This window comes from Galleria mellonella, unplaced genomic scaffold, assembly GCF_026898425.1.
Source record: "Galleria mellonella isolate WM207_F2 unplaced genomic scaffold, CSIRO_AGI_GalMel_v1 utg132, whole genome shotgun sequence".
Lineage (NCBI taxonomy): Eukaryota > Metazoa > Arthropoda > Insecta > Lepidoptera > Pyralidae > Galleria > Galleria mellonella.
This window is the reverse complement of record NW_026441989.1, coordinates 658,736-677,627: the sequence shown is the minus strand read 5'-3', so window position 1 is coordinate 677,627 and position 18,892 is coordinate 658,736. Positions and strand designations below refer to the sequence as shown.

Below are 18,892 nucleotides of genomic sequence, written 5' to 3'. Positions count from 1 at the left end.
AACGTGACCTGCGAAGTAACCGATCGGAAAACAAGTGGCTTCGGAAATAAATATCTCGTCGACGCCTCGAGTACCGGACTTGACGAACTCTTTCAAAACTTTTTCACAATACGCGACCCAATCCTCCTACGCCTACAAAGTTTTTTTTTTTTGTGCAATTTATTACAGTTAGATAGCTTAAAGTTCTTTACATTATTCATATTTTTTGCATGTAAATGTTGTGTATTTCTTTTATTATATTTTCCCTCAATTATGGACATTGTACAAAAGTCATCTATTTAGGTACGTCTGTCCCACTCGTCTTCTTGCCGTGAAGTAACTGTGCTTAATGACTGTAATTTGGTTACACCGCCTGCACTAACGGTATACGCTGTGGGGGCACCAGTGAGGGATGATAAGTGAGAATGAAAAGAGGGATCAGTTAACCCATCGTGATAAATACACCTGGAATTCAGCACGATGATATCCAGAGGGGACCACGTGGAGGTCGACTTGACAGAGTATATTAATCCGCATTACTAACAATCCCATCCTCTAGCCGCACTGTGTTGTAACACACAGAGAGACACACATAGATAAGTACGTTATCTAGAGAACACGCAGTCACTTTATCGATTACCGCAAGCTTCCGAGCACAATAAATCTGATGATCGTAGAAACCGACTAACTTACTATGTTGGACAGTAGGTACACACCCTCACCCCCTTCCTCCTAACCACCCCCGTGCCCATATAAAAGAATATCTACCTGTTATATAAATATCTTTTATAAACATATCCTTTAGATATATTATATATATATATATATATATATATATATATATATATATATATATATATATATATATATATATATATATATATATATATCTTTTAATATTAATTTTAATTCTTATTGTTCTATGTGTCATCATGTGTTCCTATAAATAAATAAATATTAGGTTTTACTAGTAAATTTTAAGATTTACTAACTTTTAATATTAAATGTTCGAAATATTTTATGATCATACTTATTTACCCTAGAGACGTGGTAAATATCAAAAATAGACAATTATATTTAGACATATTTAGTGCGTGATAGACGTTGTAGACAAAACAGTAAGATATAAAGGTAGATAGGTAGACTTAACCTAGGTTTGACTCGGCAAAAGCCCCAAAAATGATGTTTTTTTTTTATAAAATCTTTACATTTATCAATTGCTGTTGGTAAATTCTGAGGTTGAGATTTACTAATTAAACCTAATTTTATTTACCAATGTACGTGCTTTTACAGTAAGTAAAAATAGATAAACGGTACTTACAGTTGTTTTCAATAATGGATGTAGGAGTAAATAACCATTGTTGCTCACAATGAAGGAATATCCATTGACGCCAAGCTGGAACAATGTAAAATTTATTTATAAGCAGAACCAATTAAAATCGTAATGTATACACGAATACAATAAATAATGCTCTAATTGAATAATAATAGTATAACTAGGTTTTTTTTTAATAGTTGATAATGGAATGGTAACCCCGCCTGCGCTATCGGGCTATATATATATATATATATATATACATATAATAATATTAGTAATAATTATTCTTTAAATATATACGTAAACGAATATCTAATCTATATTGAAAGATTATCCTGTAGAAAAAAAACAATAGTAGCTATAGGAGTATAGATTTCAAGCTCGAAGTACCTACGAATAATATCTAAGTGAGACGGCGTTTATAATAAATTAATATTGGATTAAAGTTAGAACATCTACAATAAAAGAAATTAATTATTTTCTTTTCCCACTGGAGTTAATTCTTAAATGATTAAAATTATAATATTATTTCTTCCCAAATTCTTATTTCGTATATTTTAAAAGAATCAACTAAATATTATAATTAACAACGAAGTAAATAATAGTATAGCTAACAAATCGATCATCTTTCAATTGATTGCACGGGATAAAACTAGTGTAAAATTAACATTTAACAATATATAAATAAAGGCAGTAAATTTATTATTTAATGCTAGTATTATTGTTATTTCCTTTACAATTTAACCTTTAATTCTGTAATTATTTTTATTAAACATTCTTTAAACTTACATAAAATTAAAAATTTAATGTACAGTAGACTAACACAGGACTTTCCTAGCATGGGGGCCAAAATTACTGACAATCAATAAGTATTCTAAAAATAAAATAAGTATTATAAAAAAAAAAACCCTTTGAAACTGTCCTAAATTATGAACCCGGTCAGGTATTTATTATAAATTTTGTGAAAAAGTACAAATGGTTTTCCAATAATATCAATAGCTAACGATCTTCGTGATATGTATTATTGATTAATAAAAAGAAAACAAATATAAAAATAATAGCAACTTTCAGTACTTACAGAATTCCTTTATAAATTATATATCACATTTGACCACACAATTCTTTAACCAAAACCTTTTACTTGTTTTTTTTTTTATTACCTAAGGGTATCATTATCTAGGATAAATGTGGACTAATTTATCCATTGCCTATTAAGTTTTTATCAATAGAGAAGATTTTATTTCCCACTCGCCCAATCGGGCTTCGAACCCGGCAAGTCATTATGCAAAGCAACGTATGTAATCACTGCTCTACCGAGTTATTCGCAATACAGGCACACACTAATTCAAAATTCCATTGTTCGTTCATATTTCATCTCGCTGAGTTTGGGATACACAATATGCTGGTAACTTATTCACGTGGAAAACATTTCATTCAATTATGTAAATTCAATTCATTTTCATTCCTCTTAAATCCAATTTCCTATTCTAGCTGCAGACGTACTAAGTAGGTAGCTACAGATCCTTTTCATAATACAGATAATTTTATTTAAACCTTTTGCTCCTTACTGTCTCGTGTAATTAATGAGGAAGGAAAGCCCTTTATTCAAATTTCCTACTGTATTTAAAATCGCTACGACTTTTAAGACAGTTTTAGATGAAACCGGTGAGTTACACCATTCATTATGTTTATTATCTCTTTAATTATCTATATATAACTTTAATTAGGGTTGAGTAGAGAACAACGGTGAGTAAATAACGTAGGTATATTTAAAATAACTTTTGTATACCAATACTGTAACAAATTCACAACGATTAGTTGTGAATTTGTTACAGTATTTACACACATAAAGCTCACAAGAAAGTAATAAAACTAGCAAGGATATATATATAATATAAATATAGTACATTACTGCAACGGCCAGCGACTGAGGCATTGATAGACGAACGTGCAAATGTGGGCCGAGGAGTAGCCGAGGCACATATACGTAAGTCCATCAATGCCTAGTTGTAGCCAAGGCTTGTATAGTACTTTTCTCAAACAATGCGCGGAAATCTAAAACACGATTTTACTTTTTAAGTTCAATGACGAATAATAAATAATGTTCACATTTCCAAGCATGTTTGAGAAAAATATATTGTGTGTGTTCCTAACATAGAATAGGCCACCCCTTCTATTTCCCGTATGTGTCGTAAGAAACGACTAAAAGAACTTAATAGTGGAGGGATGGATAGCAATGTCCCTCTTAAACAATCACGAAAAGCTAAACCGCGGTTGCCAACCCATCTGCCAAGCATAGCGACTATTGACAAAATCTTCCCAATGGTAAACTGCCATAAGGAACGGTCCCGTTCCCTATGACAGTCTATGGGGGAGGTCTATATTCAGATGTAGAGAGATAATAGTTAATATGATGATGATGATTAAAAATAATCATACCTGATGAGGCTGAGCTAGTTTCGCGATACTGTCTATGGGCACATCCGTACCGGCCACCCCCAGCAGCATAGCGTCATTATTCTCTTCATTGTATTTGAAGTCAAATGCTGGTATCGCCACCGATGTTACCAGCTTGTCTTCGTCTGGCTGTAATTATATTTTTTATGTATTGTTTTGGTCACTTGATTGATCATTATTATTAATTATAACATTAATTAATACCACTTGACATATAATACAGTACCATATCAATAGTAGACTTTTCTTGTATGCAACATATTGGCAAACAAACTAACGACCCACCTGATGGAAAGTACTAACCGTCGCATAGACATGGGCAGTACTATAGCCTCATGACTATGACTAAAACGAAGCGGCACTTGTACTGTATATAGATTGTGTTAAAAAACCTTTTTGTAAAAACTTTTTTATAACCAGAGTCACCAGGGGGGGAAAGAATTGTTAGTAACGGAAACTAAGGGGCCTATTGTTAGCAATATATGCAACCAAATCGACGTCTCTGTGATCCTCCTTGGAAATCATCGTGCTGAATTCCAGGTGTATTCATCACGATGGGCTAACTAACCTGCCTTTTTCATTCTTATCTATCATCCTTCACTAGTGCCCCGCCAGCGTATATCGTTAGCACAGGCGCGGTTACCATTCCATTATATTCCATTAAAAAAAACCAGACTCACTAATCCATTTTCACCTATTAAAAAAAAATGTCGTACTTATATGTGATATATTGTTCGTTTGACTTCAACTGTGTAACTACTTAATTTTATTAATAATGAAATTATCAGAATGCTGTTTTCTGTTATTATAATGTAAAAACGTGCTACGTAAAATTAAATAATTGATTAAGATTTAATTAAACCTGATGACTTATTTTACTATTTGCATTTAACTATATTTACGTATATTATAGATATCATAATATTGTACGACTAAATAAAAAAATTAATAAAATCTGAGTAGATAATAATACCATGGGTGCCTATATGAAAACTCCATCAATTTAAATCGATTCTGAATCCCATCGGGGACACGTCACGACATAATTTCCATATAAATCAGCTTTTATAAGTGCAGTTTATATTCACAAAAAACAATATCAGTTAATGCCAGCCTACCCCACAGCCTCATGAACAGCCTAATGCTCATTTTTTTCACTACTATTACAATAATTACAGTCTCAATTCATTAACAAATATAACTACGAACTAATGGTAAGTTCAAATCATAGGAAAATACTTAAAAACACCTTTCCCATTGAAGCAAAACAAGGAATTATCGATATTCGATATCTACTGTTTGTTTACTAATTACTAGAGGGTGTCTAATCCTTGAACTAAATATTTGTCAATACTTGCTAAATTTAACATAACTTATAAGTAGATACCAACCTAGTTACAAATAACAATTTGGAACTTTATACTATACATATTTTGTTTTATAATATCTCTATTTATATATAGCACATTAAAAATACATATATATAATATTTTAGAGGATTATGAACTCACAAAACAATTTTTCACCCACGACCATCGCAAAATCCGTAAAATAAAGGAAAAGGTATAATATGAAAATAACAGAAACGTTTTAAAAGGCAGTTATGTAACCACACAAAAGAGCGGTCTCATTAATTTTGAAATAAAAACAGGAATAACGCTCCGTAACAACACTAGTTTTTTATTTACAAAAACTCTAATACCCACTTAATAATAGTTTAATATATGGTGTTGTTTGATCTTTTTTATATTGTTACATTTCAGCTTAACTGTAATACGCATCGCAAAGTCGTATTTTGTATATAAAATATTTTGTATGAAAATGATATGAAACAATAGCGCATTTCGAAAAGAATAACTCGAAAATTAAAAAAATAGATATTTATCTATATTTATAAATACTTAAGTAAGTATGCAATCGCGTGAAGAAAATTTGCAATGCGTTAACCATGTAGGTATGTAATTTATAATAATGATTCATATTAATAATAAAATACATAAATTCTACCTTGACTGCATCATCGCTGACGTCCCATTTGGTCGTTCGCTGTAAAAAAAATAAGCAGCATAAGTCAAAATTTATTTCGAAAATAAAAAAAAAAACAATAACATTACATATTATGGTGATAAAGAATAAAAATTTCCCGTTGAATCTTTCATAATAATTATAAAAAAATCCTGTTAATTGCAAACAAAATTATTAAAGTGGAAGAGTTGAATAAGATATCATGTAGTACGAATTGAAACCCTATCTAGGACCTATGTGAGTTGTTTTTTAAGTAAAAAAATACTATTCTAAACTAAATAATTCTAACATTAACTAAAAGAAGTATTACTTATACTGTGCTAATATACCAACACACAAACTGAACGGGAATTGGAAACTTGAAATTTTTAATTATTTGATTTTTTATTTACTTCAAAATTTTCCGAAATTATACCAATGAGTCCATAATAAATAGCACATTTATATTATATATAGAAAAAAAAACGAATGTCAAAAAAGATTAAATAGAAGGATAGAAGAATAAATACCGTATAGTCAATATTAGCGTGGGTCCAGGTAGGTGGTGGCTTCTCGCCTTCGAGGATCATCGGACGAGCAATGACATTGATGTATTTTAGTACTTGCTGTTGCACCTCTTCCACGGAGTGTATGTGTACGAAGAAACCTAGTAAAGGTAAACTAAAATCAATATAGTGTAGGTATCTAAAACATTGCGATATTCCATTGTTTCTGCCTACCCCAATGGGAAACAAGCACGACGTACATGTACTTATCTAACAACATTCATACAAGAACGACCATTTTCATTTCAGGTCACGGGTTAAATAGAAAAAACAAAGTACCAAAAGATATATGTCCTTACTTTTTACGCACATCTCTTTTTATATATACACACGGTTTCAGCGACTTTTGCGTCCTCCATGCAATAGTACATAGAAATTATCTCTCCAATAATAACTCTTTTTCATACTTATTATTTGAATAACAAACATGCTGATAAGATATAGTGAATACTGACTTTAAATACAAAAAATAATATAGTAAAATATACTCGTTTATACAATGCTCAATAAATAAAACGGTATCAAGCCAGGCGCTTTACACAAAATTCCACCACAATTTATATCTTCCCATCTACAAATACAGAAATCAATTATCCCTACATTTCTTTCCCACAAAAAATGGCGTAAGAGCTAGCGGTATATATCAACGAAACCGGCAGCCTTCGCTTACATACCCACTGCCATAAAAACATTATGGATATCGGAAATTATACGGTGACGCCTCTCTCACTCCATTCGCGTTGCCACTCCTCAGGACTTATATCAGTAATCCCACTGGCATTCTTGTTATCATTCATATTACAATATAGGTACAATGATTCACGCATTGTGGTTTAACGCCATAAATCGCAAATTCTAATTTGATATCATATAAGTAAATTTTGTACCAAAAAATAAAAGTAATTGATTTCAGTTATGCCAAAACCAGTTACTTTGCTTTAAAAACTAAGCTATTAAATCGATTTTGAAAAAAAAATCTATGGGACCAATCTAAATGTATATCCCTTTGGATAAAAAGAAGGAATTTTCAAATTGGTTTTTAAATGACGAAGTTTAGAATTAACAAGCATGAAAAATACAACCGAATTGGGAACCTCCTCGTGTCTTTCTCTTTATTTGAAGTCGGTTAAAAATTAAACTACCTAACTAGTTGCTAAGCCAGCGATACCCTTCGCACGGTGAGTTTATGTATTTTCCAATTATTAATAATAAAGCGAGGCATTTTCCCTTAGGAATAAGACCTCAGCGAAACGTACTCCGTAATGTTCCATGAGCTAAATTATTCACCACACCAAATCCTGCCTAGCGTGCGTGTGCATTCATAGACACGGTCTAGTTACTAATCTAAACCTATATAGGTACAGAGTTAGTCATAATGGATATATCAATTATAAATCAGGGGTATAGTTAACCGTGTATGATTATAGTATAATAGTAACATATAGAATGGAGTTATTTGGGCTATGATCGATCGTGCAACCGTGCGGCAGTTCGTATCAAATGTTTACTATTTATTTCAAGGTTTCGACTACGCTCCTAGAAGAAAGTTGTGCAATTTCATGTATACCAATCATTAGGTTTTGTCTTAGTAAATCCATTATGATTTATTACGTATAAGGTTATCACATATTAGCTCAGTATCTGATATTTTTTTATACAACTTAGAATGGCAAACAAGCTAACGGCCCACCTGATGGATAGTGGTAACCGTCGCCTATAGACGTGAGTAGTACCATGGATATAACAGAGTATACTGTTTCGCCCATGATACCCATACCATGCGTTGCCATTCCTGAGAACTCAGATGTTATTCCTCTATACTCTATAAATTCACGCCATATCCCACCCTTCAAACCGAAACACAGCCATACAAACACAACTGCTTTACGGTTGAAACACGAATTGGACAGAATATATTTACGTTATTACATCTATTGCATCTCCATATTTAGAAATGATAGAATTTTCGTCGTACCTCCGATCAAACTGTTTATATGTAATTAGTCCTTTCCGTCCAAAGGTTGTCTGGAAGAGATTGCTTTTAGTGATAAAGTCACCCACTATTATCTCAGTGTGATTATTTCTTGTAATTATTTCGTATAATGTTTGTATTTATAATAAGTTTACTGTTGTAATCTTTTGAAGAAAACAATAAAGAGTATCTATCTATCAAGGTATATTATTCAATAAATAAGTAAAGAAGCTCATGATCCTAAGCCTTTATTCAAATCATTGCTATCATAAGATAGTGATTTAAATAAATCAAAACTATTTACAGTAAATTATACTAGTTTCAACAGCATACCTAGTAAAAATAGTAATATATTAATACCCCATATAACCAATGCTCCTTGGTTTGTCACAAACGAGCAACTGCATCATGACCTAAAAATTAAAACTGTTAGATAGGAAATACTACAACACACACAATCTTACAAGGAGAGGATAACAAAACACCCTAAAAGACCGGCAAGAGATCTTATGGACGTAAATCACACAACTCGCAGACTGAAACGCAAAATGCCCCAAGACATGGTTCTATAAAATAAAGTAGGATGCGACTCAAGTCGCATACTGAGCACGCCATTAAAGTATACGTCAAAAATATTATTTATTGTCCCAGCAAGGAGACAGATCGTTGTATATATAAAGACAAAAAAAAATTTTGCCCCAATAAAAATATGTATATACTACAGCTAGCTAATGGTTTATTTCATTATCGTTAGTCTGATATCAAATTGAGTTATTCTTGTTGTTAGAACTTCGGCGAAAACCTTAAGAGACTTGCCCACTTTAGTAATTTATCCTTTGATCCACACATAACATTATAGAAACAGCTTTAAAATGATTAGAAATTTTACGCCCACAATTCTCACTAATTTTATAATTAATATATTAAGTTATACTATACATTTTCTTAAGGTAATTAAAAAAATATATAACAGATTAAATCTGTGTATGCAATTAAATTCAAGTTTACTCAGCTATTCGCTGTGTGGTCCCGGTATAGAATAGGCCACCCCTTCTTTTTCAGTGGGTGTCGTAAGAGGCGATTAAGGGGTTACAAGGGATGGGCAGCACCGTCCCTCTTAAAAGTTTCTAAAGCCTAACTGCGGTTGCCAATCCACCTGCCAAGCGTGGCAACTACTGGCAAAACCCCCCAAGGGGAAGGCTTAAGTTGAGCAGTGGACAGTTAAAGGTTAATACGATGATGATGATGATATTTACTCAGTTATTTAAATACGATTGAAAAACATACATTTAAACATCTTTTAAAACAAATTTACATTAATTTTCACATTTTGACATTAATTTCACATTAATAATTTTAGTAAAATTAGCATAATTTCTCACCTCTATTCAGACACGCCATCCATTGTATCTCCCGTACATTTGTGACCTCCTTTCCGATAAGATAAGTGAATACCCGAACAGGTATATAGGTGTTTCCACCGACCACCTCTCGGTTATATTCTTCGAATACTTCAGTAAGATTTCCAGGTACATAATCAGTGATCACCATCACCAGTTGATTGCAGCCTTGTGTGCTGCTCACATTGCATCTCATCTCATCTCTTCTCTGTAATTGTTAAAATTCCATTAACTCTTTTGGTGAACAGACACTGATAGTAATTTTTTTATGATTTTTATTTGTTGTATAAATGCTTCAAAATTTTTTATGTCATACAAAAATATTAGTTGTCTAAGGAAATATCTTTTTATGTACCTAATTGTCTTGTAAATCATTTTCTATGAAAAAATAGATTGAAAGAAAGAAAGAAATGTTTTTATTCAAGTAAACTTAGATTTAAGCATTTTTGAATAGTCATTTTCGCCTTTTCGGAACGCAATGGTTTCTTTTTTAAAAAAGTTTAATTATATAAATAATACATTTATATAAATACAAACTACTAAGCAGTATCAGATCATAAAATTTAATAATATGATTAAAATTTAAGCTTATGAATAAATCTGAATAAAACACGAGAAAATCATAAACAACTGATATAACCAGACCTTTAAACCTTTTTTTTATATAAATAAAAGAAAGTGTATGCATTTAAGAATAATCTTTTACTACGATTTTTCATAAGACTGAATTTTTTCTCGCAACACAAAACTTATAGATCCCTCTTAACGCCAATGCCTATAACGAATAAATCAATCATAATTTTGCACTCTAGATAGCAACGCGACATTTTATTCTATTTGATTTTTTACCTTTAATATACTTCTCAACGAGAACATACCTACTATCTAAATATAGAAATGTTTTCTAAAGTAGACATGAAAATACGATTTACCTCTTTCAATGTAGTAAAAGCTTTAATGTAAGCCTCAGTTAGATTAGCGTTGCCTTCTAGAGGTACTTTATGCGTCTTTCCATCGTCAGTCGGCTCTAGTATGTCTTTGATCGTCTTCAAATTTTCAGGAGTTGCTTGTACCAAGTATGTAAAGCATGCTATTACTTCTGCAGTTGTATTCTTAAACGTATATACGTTGACATAATCGTTGTTAGATAATGTATCCAAGAGAGAATGTAAAGTTCTCCTCGCTACATAATTCTTGAACCCTGTCATTGACCCTGATACATCAAACAGGATAATAACGTCTTTAGAACACGTTGCAGCTTCAATGTACCAAGGTTTTACTCTGCAGTCGTAGGTATCGACTTCATTTTTATTCCAGGGCATTCCAGGATAAAACCTTAATATACCGTGCGAGCTTCCAAAATATTGCCACGAGAGGGATGGATCGGATTGATAATTTTTTGTGAAAATTTCATTGAGATCCTTAGACCACAGTATTGCGGTTAGAGGTTTACTTTCTGCAAAACAACATTGTTTAATACCATCATGAAAGACGTAAGATATATACATAAATTAACTATATTTCAAATTCAAATAATAAATAAATTTACCTTTATAAAATATATTTGTTGGAACATGTACACAACTTATATTTGTATTGACGCTAATATCATAAAAATGCGAATCTTTTTCTAATGATACATCCATATAATTGGAATTATTTACAGCAAATTTAGGTATGTACGACCCTGGTTTGTCACTGTCGTCTACGATTGTACCATCTTCGTACCTAAATTGAGAATATTTGGCCGAACAGTACGAGAAATTATAATTTTCGTCCTCAGCTACGGTGTAGTTAAACTCTCTAGCTAATTTCTGTGCCGTTGCATGGATGCACTGTAATGTAAGGTAATTAAGTTACATATTCAAAAAATTACAAGTAAAGGTTTTCATATAACTTATAATGTCAAACAAGCTAAAACCCTGCCTTACCTATTCACAGACATCGCAAAATCACTGTCCATGGAATCGCATATACATTTCTGAGAGTTACGGTGTTATGCCTCCATACCCAGTTATTTCACTGCCATATAATTGTTTACCAAGTACAAAATAAACAAAACAGCAGTGCCAGAATTGATTTTGTCAACAGATGGACTGTTTACTTATTTGTATTAAAACCTAACTCTAAAAATATTTCTCATGCTAAATAATTTTCCTTCCATAATTCCTTTTTCAAATCGAAACACAGACATGCAAAAATATTAATGAAGAAAAAAATTTTCAACAATAATACTTCATAGAGATGAACTTTATTTCATAACAATGTTATTTACCTTTACGGCTTTGATTTTTCTCGTGAGCATCGTGCTCACGGAACTCAAAGAAGAATCTAATATGTGCTTTCCATCTTTTTTCTTCACGCTCGCGTTCATTTGTTTGTATTTCTGAAAGAAATTGTTTATTGGATATCTGGGAATATAATGTGATTTATTTTAAATCTACAAAGTAAATAGATAATATATAAAGATTACATCGACTACGTAATACTCTATAAAATATTTTGAACCACTTTCCTGAAAGTAATATATTTTAAATATATTACATAGTCGATATAATGAAGTTCCATCACAACACAAAGTCGCCTATAGACATGAGCAGTACTATGGACATAACAGAGTATTCTGTTTCACCCATGTTACCCCCCATGCATTGCCATTCCTGAGGACTCAGGTGTCATTCCTCTATACCCTGTAAATTCACTGCCATATCCCACCATTTAAACCGAAACACAGCCATGCAAACACAACTACTTCACGGTAGAAGCACGAATGGGACAGAGGTGCCCAAGTAAACCACTTTTGTACAAAGTCTCCCTCTGGTAATTATATAAAGAATAATTATATGAATTATATAAGGATTATAATTCGAGCAAGGTTATTCCATTACGATTCTAATTACCATTTACAATCTCAATTATTAAGCTTAAAATATATGTAATACCCATACTCATAACTTTAATCCCAAACGCGGCAGATAAACTTGGAATTTTCATTAATGTATATGTAATATGTTTTACTTAGTAAAGTATATTTATCTACAGACGCGAGCAAACAAGTTCTATCCTATTCACGTTATGGATTTTGAAAACTGTGTAGCTGATTACCAACCACTGCCTACCAATTCATACTGATACAAGACGGTCTTGTACTAAAAAAACATCAATTCTTAGTTAACAAACTCTTTTTATACAGAAATATCTAGTTACAAGATGTATAAATGATGTACTTGATGTGCTTAAGATTATGTTTAAGTCAAGTACAATTATAAAATAAATAAATAATAATTGACTTACGATTCTTATTTGGTCTGATTTGGTCAAAGCTTCACTAAGACGCCACAGCTCATTTCCCAAGGTTCTTGCCCATGCTTTGACTCTGTAACAAAGTAAATTTGACCAATTAATGATTTGTTATTATCGTGGCATTATTTATCAATTGATTTCGAGTAAATAATGTCGTATCATTCAATTATCAAACTTTAATAAGCCATAGAATTATTGTACAAATACATTCCTGTATGAAGAACTAAATACTACATTATATACTTAGGAATAAATATTCGTAGTTCATTATATAATATATATATATAATAATGAGTAGAAATATATATTTACATTATTTTATGTATTACATCTTCTTATTTAAAAAGGAGGATAGAATTTTCAAACTGTTTATAATTACTGCTCTTCATCCAAAGGTTGCGTGGAAGAGATCGCTTTTAGCTATAAGTCCGCCCATTGTTTTCTCACTGTGATAATTTCTTGTAATTATTTTTATCTATAATAAATTTACTATTGTAGTCTTTTGGAAGAAATAATAAAGAGTATCTATATATGTATACATACAACCGATAGAGTTTTAATGAAAATATGTCATTTTCCGGAGAGTATGATACCAATAAATTATATCGGTAACACAAAGGCCAAGAGTTTAGTAACGTCCAACTTAGTTTTTGTATAAATTAATCTATACTATATACCTATTGTATATTGTAAATTGTCTTATCTGCATACCAAATTTTATTCAAATTCATTCTGCTATTTAAGCATGATTGAGTAACAAACATCTAAAGTTTTAAACATCTTTACAAACTTTCAGATTACTGTCGAGACCCATAAATTAAACCAATTTATATCCTGAGATCAATATTAAAGTTTAGTTAGAATAATAATAATAACTTACTTAGATCTTGAAAAGTGACATGTTGCATGTTAGGAACAATTAACGTAAATGTACCGCGTATATGCCAAGAACGTCAACATTTGTATTCGGTAACCGTTGCATCAAATATAAATATCTCTCGGGACTTATGGGGGAATGGAAACACCGTTTGCAAGAGAGGATCATAATATTTTTAGTAGTAGTTAGTATACGTAGTTATAATTATATACCTGTATTACATATGAGTAAATATTCGTAAAGCAAACATAAAGGTAGAATTTATGTTTGCTACCAATCATTAATAATTATATTTCAAGTTTAATGCACCGACAAATAACATAATATGATCATATAGTTTTACAGAAAATTACTCACGGTATTAATATATGTCACAATAAGTAATTGAAGCCTTTCTTAAAAATTTACCCTTACAGCCATCCCATATACACACATACGAGAAGATTAATACATGTAAGTGAGCTTCATTTCACTTTCTCGTGTGTTAAGACGAAACTGAAACCTGATCCTGTTTTAGTTTGGATGCCAATAAGTATCTAATATTATCCCTATCATGGCCATTTCCCTAAGAATAGAGATAACCGTGTGGTCCCGGCATAGAATAGACCACCCCTTCCTATCCCATGGATGTCGTAAGAGCTGACTAAAGCAGAACGAGAAATGGGCAGCAGCGTCCCTCTTAAAACATCTCTATAACCTGACTGCGATTGCCAAACTACCTCCCAAACGTGGCAAATATTGGCAAAACCTCCCAAGGGGAAGGCTTATATTCAGCAGTGGACAATTAAGGGCTGACGTGATGATGATGATGATGAGAGATAAACGATTTTCGAAAGGTTTAGTATGCCAGAGCCCTGCTAAACTATCTTTATATTATTATTTTCTAGCTATTTTGATCATTCCTGTAAACTTTTTTCGATACAAACATTGAATGGAAATTTCAATGGAATAAATTAGAGTTTAATTAACACGCTCTCAATATGAATAATATATTCTAGGAATAGTGCAAGGCAAAAATAAACAAGAGAGTTAAATCACTAACTATAGTTCATCTGTATTTATATAATTACACATATGATTCTATAAATAATATCCTGCTTATGGATCTAAATATTCACTGTAGCAATCTCACTGTTCATAGCGAGGCTCACTGACTCCATGACTACATTTCATTAATAAATATAAAAAATTTGAAAGTTTGTAAAGATGTTCATATGTTCAGATGTGGTGTGTTTATAGGTCAATCACAATATAGATAGATAGATAAATAATTTATTTGCATTACTTACAGCACACAAACAGCAACAGACACAAATGCAAAATGAAAAAAGATAAAAAAAAAATACATGTACAAAAAATATACTGTTTTATGCGAACAAAACAGCAGGAATTAGATAAGTAAAATAATACTTTCATCGAGGAAAGAATGAATGTTTAAAGTGAATGATACCTAACAGATTGGAAATCGTAATTACCTTGAATGGAAAATATAAAAGAACCCTTTTGCAAAATATATGGAATATAACAAATACAAATAAATATTAAAAATAAGTAATATTTTCTGCTACTTACTTGTACTTTGATTGATCTGCTTGGAAATTATTAAATTAATCTAATTGAGTAAGTACTCATTAACGTAATAAAGTAAATACTTATCAACATCTCGAGTACTCATTTCGTCTTCTTTTAAATTCAACTTTTACTTTGAATTATTTATTTATGAATAACATAAAATTCACTTTCTTAATTTATAGTTATATACTTAAGTAATATATTTTCTATTAAGAAAATTCAAATATGACATTAAAACTTTTTATTTTTAAAAATCGAATTATAGTTTTGGCGCGAAAAATTTATATTGATTTGACAAAAGTACGCTGAATATACCGAGGTCCGAAACTCAAAGATTAAAAAAAAATATTATAAATTAATAAATAATTGGTAATTTAGAGTTTATTCCGAGAAATAAAAATAATTTATAAAATTTTGAAAATGATACGTTCATAATAATAAATAATAAATATATATATATATATATATATATATATATATATATATATATATATATATATATATATATATATATATAAGAAATAGTAACTATAATGATTTTTTGATCAATTTACTTGCAACATTAAGAAATGAGACGTTTTGTTTTTAAAAAGTAGGTGTCTACTTAAAGCACAGAATAAAGATGTACCTATTAACTAAATAAATGAATATAGTGTTTTAGATGCAACTATTTATAACATCCTCTGTCCAAAATATTGATATCGTAAAGATAGTTGCTTTATCATGTAAAAAAATTAATTTTAGTGAATAACATAGTTGCATAAATTTCACACGCAAGTGATTTTTGTTCGAAGTGACGCTGACCTGGCTAAAATTATTACCTTACGTTAGCCAACCGTTTTTCGAACTGTTTTTGACCATCAGTTACAAATCTATATATATAATAAAATTGTAGCTAGATATTTTAAATATTTTACATACAATATATTAAAGAAATTAATATAAGGAGTCTTAATAAGAGAAAAACGATGTTATCACAGCGTAATGATGTTTCTATGTGCTGTTCATATCTTAGCTTTTTTTTGTTTTTATGCAACTTAGAATGGCAAGCAAGTTGACGGTCTACCTGATGGAAAATGGTAACCATCGCCTATAGATATAAACAGTACCGTGGACATAACAGAGTATACTGTTCCGCCCATGATACCCCCATGCGTTGCCATTCCTGAGGACTCAGGTGTACCCTGTCACTCTGTACCCTGTAAATTCACTGTCATATCCCACCCTTCGAACCAAAACACAACCATGCAGACACAACTGCTTCATGGTAGAAACACGGATGGGACAGAGGTGGCCAAGCACTTTTGTACAAAGTCTCCCTTTCGCTTTCTCGTCTTTCCTTCAAATGAGCTTGTTTGCGATTCTCAATAATAGGTAGATATATACCTATATGAAAATTGAATTCATCTAACAATGGTGGGAATTAGACATGTGGTCCGCTTTATGGAAAACGGTAAACGTACCCGTTGCCGACGCTGAAAAAACCTATTAACCATAACTTTTAACGCCCTTTTTGGAGAAACAGAAAGTTTAGTCTCCCCTACACTTGAAATAAATTCCTAATTTGAACAAAGTAAATACACTATTAATTAAAATATTATTCAATTACTGAAGGTTTTGTATGTATTAAAAAAAATGCTTACATGTCACCTCTCCAGGCGGGCGCGGGTTCCGGGAACACAATAAGCGCGAATAGCAGCACAAGCTTGAGACATTGCATCGTTCAAGCAGTGAATCACGCGCATACAACGAACGGACACAATATTCCCACGAACACGTGATTATTACACGATAAGGCACATCGTTACTGTATTTTGTTACTCGTATAAGGCTACACTCGACACTATATCGAGATATTACACTACAACAACAATCACATTATAAACGTAAACTGAAAAGGTGGGGAACGTGAAAGCTTTCACCGGCACGATACAAGATAACGCACAAGGCCGCTACCGAATGGTACAAATAGTCACTAAATACTTTCAGACGACGCTATAAATAGTTAGGTGTACTTTTGATCTACAAGTCGGAAGTATAACTAGCGAAACTAGTAACACGTAACATTCACAAGTCACAACGCGATTACTTATTGTTAGTTTTGTGCGAGTTTTTGCAGTGCATGTCAGCGCGACGTAGCGTAGTGTGTGCCGCGTGCGGGCGGGCGGCGCGACGACGGCGACGTGTGCCGCGGCGGACGCACGTGCTGCGTCTATTCTGGTCTGGGCGGGCGGCGCGGCGGGCGCGCTCGGCCGCCATCGAGCGGACCCGAACTAGGTCGGCTGCATGTCCGTCTCCGCGCTCGCCCGCCCTACGGGATTTGTATATACAATGTCACGTTTATATTTCTTCTCGTCGTCTTCTTTTCGATAAACTATTATTAATTGATATAGAATCAGTATACACACTAACACACACACTGTGTATTCCACATTGAAAGTTGAAATTGAAAGTTTATAAACTAACTAAACAACACACAAACGAAACTGATGGATCTGAAAATATAAAACTTTGCTTTGAAAGTGAAAGTTAAAAATTGCTATGAGTTGCTATACGTCTTAACGCATATCAACGATTTAGTTTTCAAATGTTTAGAGTATAGTACTAAAAATTTCAATGAAAAGGGACGATGAAGGACATTAACATTTAATACTATATTTTTTTTATTTTTTTTTTATTATACTAATTTTATATATTTTTTGATTGGGATAAAAAAAATTCTATTTCCTACTCAAGGTACCAAGAGGTAACAAACAAATAAACAAACTCGCTTCTATATTGATAACACTAGTAAGTAGTTGAGTAAATAAAGTATTTTTTGTAAACATGCCTACTTAATTAAAAACGTTCATTCATACCGTAAAATGTATGTACATAGAACAAGTTCAGTTTTCCAATAATTTAATAATACCATAGCGCTTTGATTTGCTTTTGACGTATCTAGAATGGAAGCAGGCAAACAATTTGTCATTGAGAGCCTTAAGAGGACACGCCGCCAGTAAAACACATATAATACATGACGAATCTAGCTTTAAGCATATTGAGATGAAGAATCGATAAAACATTTGCATACAACTGTCTTCCGAGTATAACTCAATTAGATACAAAATTATAAGTATCAAAACCATGGAACACTGGGGTGAAAGGGATTATTAGTAATGAAGTCTAATAGCCTCATTGTTAGCAATTTACTCTGTAAGGTCGACCTCCACGCGGTTCCCCCTGGAAACCATCATGGTTAATTCTTGTCGAATTCATCATGGTGGATTAACTGATCTGCATTCATTCTCACCTATCATCTTCCACTGGTGCCCCACCGGTGTATACCAATAACGCGGGTGGAGTAACCATTTCATTTTCACCTATTAAAAAAAACATGGAACACTATTAAAACTGATAGATAGAATCTACAAGATATAAGAGTAATATAAGGTAGCGTAAATG

At 31.9% G+C, this 18,892-nt stretch overlaps 1 protein-coding gene across 1 annotated transcript in view; it reads right to left on the bottom strand.

Annotated features, from left to right (window-relative positions):
* The window catches only part of LOC113518500 (voltage-dependent calcium channel subunit alpha-2/delta-4), a 30,707-nt gene extending 13,052 nt beyond the window's left edge, over window positions 1–17,655 (bottom strand). Inside the window, exons 1-10 of the mRNA XM_026903464.3 lie at window positions 17,092–17,655; window positions 12,991–13,072; window positions 11,972–12,082; window positions 11,246–11,531; window positions 10,629–11,152; window positions 9,679–9,904; window positions 6,289–6,425; window positions 5,762–5,800; window positions 3,737–3,883; window positions 1,301–1,375 (exon numbers count right to left, since the gene is read on the bottom strand). Of these exons, the coding sequence (XP_026759265.2) occupies window positions 1,301–1,375; window positions 3,737–3,883; window positions 5,762–5,800; window positions 6,289–6,425; window positions 9,679–9,904; window positions 10,629–11,152; window positions 11,246–11,531; window positions 11,972–12,082; window positions 12,991–13,072; window positions 17,092–17,168 (1,704 nt within the window). The 5' untranslated portion in view covers window positions 17,169–17,655. The remainder of the gene's footprint in view (window positions 1–1,300; window positions 1,376–3,736; window positions 3,884–5,761; window positions 5,801–6,288; window positions 6,426–9,678; window positions 9,905–10,628; window positions 11,153–11,245; window positions 11,532–11,971; window positions 12,083–12,990; window positions 13,073–17,091) is intronic.
* Window positions 17,656–18,892: the final 1,237 nt, after the last annotated feature.